Source organism: Fukomys damarensis, unplaced genomic scaffold (genome assembly GCF_012274545.1).
Source record: "Fukomys damarensis isolate Sample0158 unplaced genomic scaffold, DMR_v1.0_HiC HiC_scaffold_1, whole genome shotgun sequence".
In the NCBI taxonomy this organism is placed as follows: domain Eukaryota; kingdom Metazoa; phylum Chordata; class Mammalia; order Rodentia; family Bathyergidae; genus Fukomys; species Fukomys damarensis.
The window spans coordinates 39,791,241-39,797,231 of NW_022900913.1; the positions used below are offsets into that span (position 1 = coordinate 39,791,241).

General features: G+C 36.2%; 1 protein-coding gene across 4 annotated transcripts in view; it reads right to left on the bottom strand.

Moving 5' to 3' along the window:
* Positions 1-5,991, bottom strand: part of Arl15 (ADP ribosylation factor like GTPase 15) — a 410,147-nt gene that overhangs the window by 304,441 nt on the left and 99,715 nt on the right. Inside the window, exon 1 of one of the 4 annotated variants that reach the window (XM_033760903.1) lies at positions 685-708. The exons of the other annotated variants lie outside the window; for them this stretch is intronic. Within the exon in view, the coding sequence (XP_033616794.1) occupies positions 685-693 (9 nt within the window). The 5' untranslated portion in view covers positions 694-708. Of the gene's footprint in view, positions 1-684; positions 709-5,991 lie in introns of those variants that run through there. 4 annotated transcript variants of the gene reach the window in all.

A 5,991-nucleotide genomic window follows, 5' to 3' on the forward strand; every position in this document is an offset into this window, starting at 1 on the left:
TGGGGTACAAGTGGAAAAAATGAGAACCAAGACCTGGCATGTAAAGGTACAAGATCCCAGTAATGAATGTAACTGTATTGTCTACCTAGAATGTACCAATAAATTCAATTTAAAAATTAAAAAAAACTTTTTATAAAAGTAAAATGAATAATTTGGGGCTGAAATATCCTAAACAAACTCAAAATCCCAAAATGGAAATTCCTACAGGTATCCTCAGGGAAACTATGATAGTGAATACTGTAATAAACTAATTACTAAACATTACAATTATTCTTTTAATATTCTGTTACTTTCTATAATCCATTCAGCCTTCTTTGACAACCTTACTCTACATATTATTTAAAAACCCTTACCTAGCCATTTTTTAAAATTGTAATTCCAATGAAAGAATATGAATATTTCTAGGGCAGATAAAATATATGACATAAATTAATAATTTTTCCTTCAGAGAGGCACAGACTCAATGAGATGTTCATCTTGAGCAAGAAGAGGTAATTTATCACTGGATAAACATAGTCAAGGAAAAAAGGTGATAAAAGCTCTTTCTTTTTTATGAGACCAGCAACACAATCTTGACCTTGATAACCTCTACAAGGTTTTGCCAGAAGAAGACAGAAAAGATCTCAGAAGTATTTTGGCCCTGAAACATTTCTGAATCAAGTTAGAGAAAGTTATGAAACTCACAGTTGTCATACTTGACTTGCAGCCAGAATCACAATTCAAATGAAGCATGTACTCTAAATGGTTGATGGTTTTCAGCTGGATGTACTTTTCAGCCACCTACAATGAAAAAACTTTCTAATCTTATCCCAATAGAAATTTTGATCTGCCAAAAAAGGAACAAATGGACGAGGTGGGGAGAGGACGGGGGGATGAAGAAGAAGAGGAGGAGGAGCAGGAGGAAAAAGAGGAAGAGGAAGAGGGGAGAAGAAGAGAGGAGAGAAGGGGAGGGAAAGCGACTAAGAGACCCCCACACATAGGTCAGGAGACAAAAAGAAAAAAGAGAAAGGAACAAAGGAAGAAAAATATGTGGCAAAATGAGGAAAGGGAGGTGACAGAAAGGGTAGAATAATTTTACATAAATTTTGGAACACTGATATTTATAGATTAAAAACGGTCTAAAAAGCTGAAAACTGGGAAGAATCTACCAGCATACCTCACATCATATACATAAAAGTGAAGCATCATTGATATAACTCATTCCACAGGAGAATTTTACCTTTATGAACATCCCAAGAAGTACAGCTGAAGAGTTCTAGTCACATTACTTGGAATCCCAAAGGGATGGCTGCACACTAAGTCATCCCACAAAAAGTAGAATGTCCCAGTTTTTCCCTACTAGAAGACTGAAATGACATGGAATCATCTCTTGAAAAACTCACTATTTACCTGAATCTGTAGCTCACTGAATTCAATTTATGTAAAGGAGGGGGAATACTTTAAGAAATCTGAGTCTTCAATCAAAGCTGTACTTTCCTCATAACAGTCCCACTGTTATGGTTTAGACAGAGAATGACCCCTAAAGGCCTTATACATTCATAGAAAGGTGATTAAAATATAGGGACAATACAGCTGACTTACTGTTAGGAGGTGGGGTCTGGTCAAAAGAAAGGGGTCACTGGGAACATGACCCGAAAGGATTTATCTCCCTTTCCAGCACCTCCTTTCTTTTTCTGCTTTCCTGGCTGCCATGGTGTGAGGCCTTTCCACCATGGTGTTCTGCCTTGGAGCCAGCCAAACTGTGCCAGACTGTAACTGTGAACTAAAATAAAACTCTTCCTTTATGTTGTGGGTATTGGGTATTTATTCCAGCAAGGAGTAAAGTGACTAAGATACCCCCACACACAACTGGGATGACCCTTTCTAAACTCAAACCACCTAAGGTTAATATACACCAGCCAGAAATGCTTATGAGGGCCACTGACACAAAATGAAATTAAAATCTTATATTCAGCTAATCATCAGTGAAAATATGTAATAAATGAATCTAATCTTTATTATTTATGAGGAATCCTGCAAAAAGTTAACATAATTTTAAAAGGGTACAAGGCATGTTGGTTTAAATAGCTACAAAAACAACTGCAGGTCACCTTCATTTAACAGACTGAACAAATAATTTGCTATTTCTATTAATCTGAAAGTTCCTGATATATGAGAAGACTATTCTCTCTAATCCAGATTAAAAACAAATATAGATATACACTCACTTGGAGTCTTTCCTCTATTTTCTTCCACTATCCACAGCAGTATTTGTATTAATAATCCAATCCATCAAAAATGTACCAAAGAGGCCGGGCGTGGTGGCGCATGCCTGTATGCCCAGCACTCGGGAGGCTGAGTCAGGAGGATCCCTGTGAGTTCGAGACCAGCCTGGGCTACATAGTGAGTTCCAGGTCAGTCTCAACTACATAGTGAGACCCTGTCTCAAAAAACAAAACAAAACAACAACAACAACAAAAAAATGCACCAAAGAAAAAGAAAAATACCCACTGTATTACAGTCTCTTCCAGATAATCAGTGTTTGATTTTACAACTTTTTTATGTATGTGCTAATGTATATGCATCTCTTCTCCTCCCACTCCCTCTCCCCACTTAGTAATGGAGATGAAACTCAGGACCTCATACATGGTGGGCAGTGATTATACCACTAGGCTACATCCCTGACCTTTTAAAATTTGTATTTTAAAATGGTCTTCAAAGTTGCCGAGGCTGGCCTAAAGCTCACAACTCTCCTACCTCAGTCGCCCAAGTAACTGGGATTACAGTCATGAACCAAATTTTTCTTTCAATACAAAAATGAGTTCATAATATGCATACAGTTATACAACTCCCATTGATTTTCTGATTTATGATAGATGTTTTGTATCATCAGAGTTCTACTTGATTCTTTTTCATGTCAGCATAGAATTTCACTTCATAACCACCCAAAATTTATCAGTCTTCACTGGTAACTAATACATAGTTCATATAAAATTATACAAAGTTTAGCTTTTCAGGGCTTAAAAAAAAAGACCTTAGAGTATGTTTAATGAAATCCAAGCTTTTTATTATAACTGAAAGTACTGAGGCCCAAAGATACTGAAGCATATTCATCATTACCAGAAGTCTGCTCATTGGCAGGCCAGAAAAATAAGGGCTACAGATTTTTCTAAACACAAATCCTAGAATCAAGACTTCTGGGTTGGACCCCAGTCCATCACTTACCAACTAAGTGACCAAAGTTCTCTGATCCTCATCTCATCGCAATGGGACTATTAAGGCAGATGTTGTCAGGACTGAATTAATTATAAAATGCCTGGAATAATACTTGCAATAAAGCAGTAAGTATGTACTTATTATTCCATGCTATTTCTTATTAAAATTTCTATTCTTGATATGGGTAGAAGAGAAAATACAAACTTGTGTTTGTTTTTCAAGATGTTGGTATTTATACATTCAGTGCCGCTTCTTTATCATTTTTTATTAAATTATGAAACTGTGCCTAGACAGCTACAGTGGGATGGATTAAATTATGGTTTATGAAGAACTAAAGCATAGTCAACTCAAAACAGGATTCTTAACAGAAACGTGTATAACCATACTTACCCTAGAGCTTTTTTTTGTTACCTATAACAAACATATACTATGTTCTCTTCTATATATACATACCCATACTAAAGCTTAATTCACAAATTAGACCCAGGAATAAATTTAAAACAATACGTAATAACAAAACAAACAAAATTGTAACAATATACTGCAACAAAATTACTACTCTTACATTTTGAGTCCACTGTTAAGTAGGATAACATGAATATAGGCACTGTCATACTGGGACAGTAGATCCAATAACCATGTGGCTACAAAGTGACTAACAGGTAGGTAGCATATACAACCTAGATATGCTGAACAGTGATGATCTGTGTCTCAGTTGCGACACAGTTGAATCACACATAAGTTTTATCATGCTGCTCAGAATGGATTCCAACTTAAAGGCTTATAAATTGGTTCTTTCAGAATTTCCCATTTAATATTTTCAGATTGTAGTTGACAAGTGGTAACTGGTAGGTAGTTCAGATTGCAGAAAACAAAACTAGGTCAGAACAGGCTGCTGTATGCACTTAAAAGAGAACTCAGTTCCTTACTTATGACCTAATTTAGAATATAGAACCCATCAATGTTCAACTTAAAAAAATCATTTAAGTCTTTAAAATTTAAATTCTTTAAGGCGAACACCTGTAATCTCAATACTCAGGAGGCTGAAGCAGGAAAATCACCATGAATTTGAGGCCAGCCTGAACTACATAACAAGACCCTGTCTAAAAAAAAAACCAACCAGGGGCAACCCACTTTCCTGTCCCCCTTCTGTCTCTCTTACACAGAAGGTTTCTTTCCCTCGAAAAATTTTTCCTACAACCAAACAAACAAAAAGAAACAGAATAAAGGTCCACAATTTAAAATAAATAAATAAAATAAGAGGACATTTCCTTAACTCCTTTTCAAAAGAAATCTTTGGCAATAAGAAGTTAAAGAGTAATCGGTTCAGCTTGGCTTTGTGGTACACACTCGTTATCCTAGTATTCTGGGAGGCTGAGGCAGGAAGACAAGTTCAACCGAGTCTAGGCAACTTAATGACTTAGCAGGTCTGTCTCAAAAGTTGGTGGGGTGTTCTAGGGATACAACTCAGTGTGATGGCCCTGGTTTAATCCTCTATTTAAAAAAAAAAAAGAATACAAAAATTAAAATATCTTGGAGCATTTTTTTTTTAGGTTTGTACTCCCTAATGTGATAAATAAGCTTCAACTGCTAAAATGATACAGATTGAATTCTAAAGTACAAGTAGTTAAAATTCTTTTTAAATTATGGCAAAATTTCAGTTTGACTATAGATCAACAGCTCAAAGAACTAAAAAGGAAGTAGTTGATAACCACTGCACTCACCCAGATCTTTTCAATAATTATTAATTTTAAAACTTTTGGGCGTCTTAAATTTTCCTTTAATTATAGAAAAGGGAAAGGAAACAAAATTGAAAAAGATCAAGTAGGTACCTCGTCTCACTCAAATCCCCAATGGCTGAACTTCTCTGTACTCTAGAGTGCACTTATAAGGAAAAAAGAAAGAAACTTGGGCAGCTCATTCTTTGGAGGCCCTGAGTGGCTTCCCTGTTCTGGTAACTAACTCACTCTTACATCTCTCTATATTAAAATACGTAGAGCAGTTCCATTGGATCCCACCTTTGGCTTGTTTCAAAAGACAAACAATGAAAATGTGCAGACAGAAACATTAGAATTAGATTATAACACAGAAGAGAAGGGATAGGAAACAGGAAACACTATAGTCAGGCAATTCTTTCGGGGGGAAAAAAACAGCATGAATTTGCCTGGGTGTTCTCCAGGTAATGAGAAACATTTCACAAAAGCCAAGAAAGAACTTTAAACGAGTGTTCATTTAACACGCATTTTGGATAAATGTCTTAAGGCCAATGTCACAGAAAAACAACAGAGCCGAAGGGGTTGCTCCTACTTCATGATCACACTAGCTCAAAACATAATTAAAACTAATCCTTTTACCTGCCTACATTTCTTACAAGCAATTTGTCTAGTGCATACATTAAAATGGTCTGGATGCTTTGCACCAACAAGAGTCAATCAGTACATCCACACTGGGGGAGGTGGTGGTGGTGCAAGTCCAAACAACAGCAGCTCATTCACTTATTTAAAACATTCAGCTATTTTAAAAGGCTTAAAAAACTCAGAACATAATGGTGTATCAAAATGACAAGGCCTCATAGACACACAGCAGCCAAATTTACTAACCTCGAGCTTTGAGAGGCAGCCAAGACATGAAAACTCTAGAGAAGGAAAAACTTAAGCCGTGACTTTCATTAAGAAATGGGTTAAAGGTCCGGGGATTTAGCTCAGCAGTTTGGTGGCTTGCCTTGCAAGCGCAAGGACCTGAGTTCGATCCCAAAGTTCGGTGCCAAAAAAAAAAAAAAAAAAAAAAAAAAAAAAG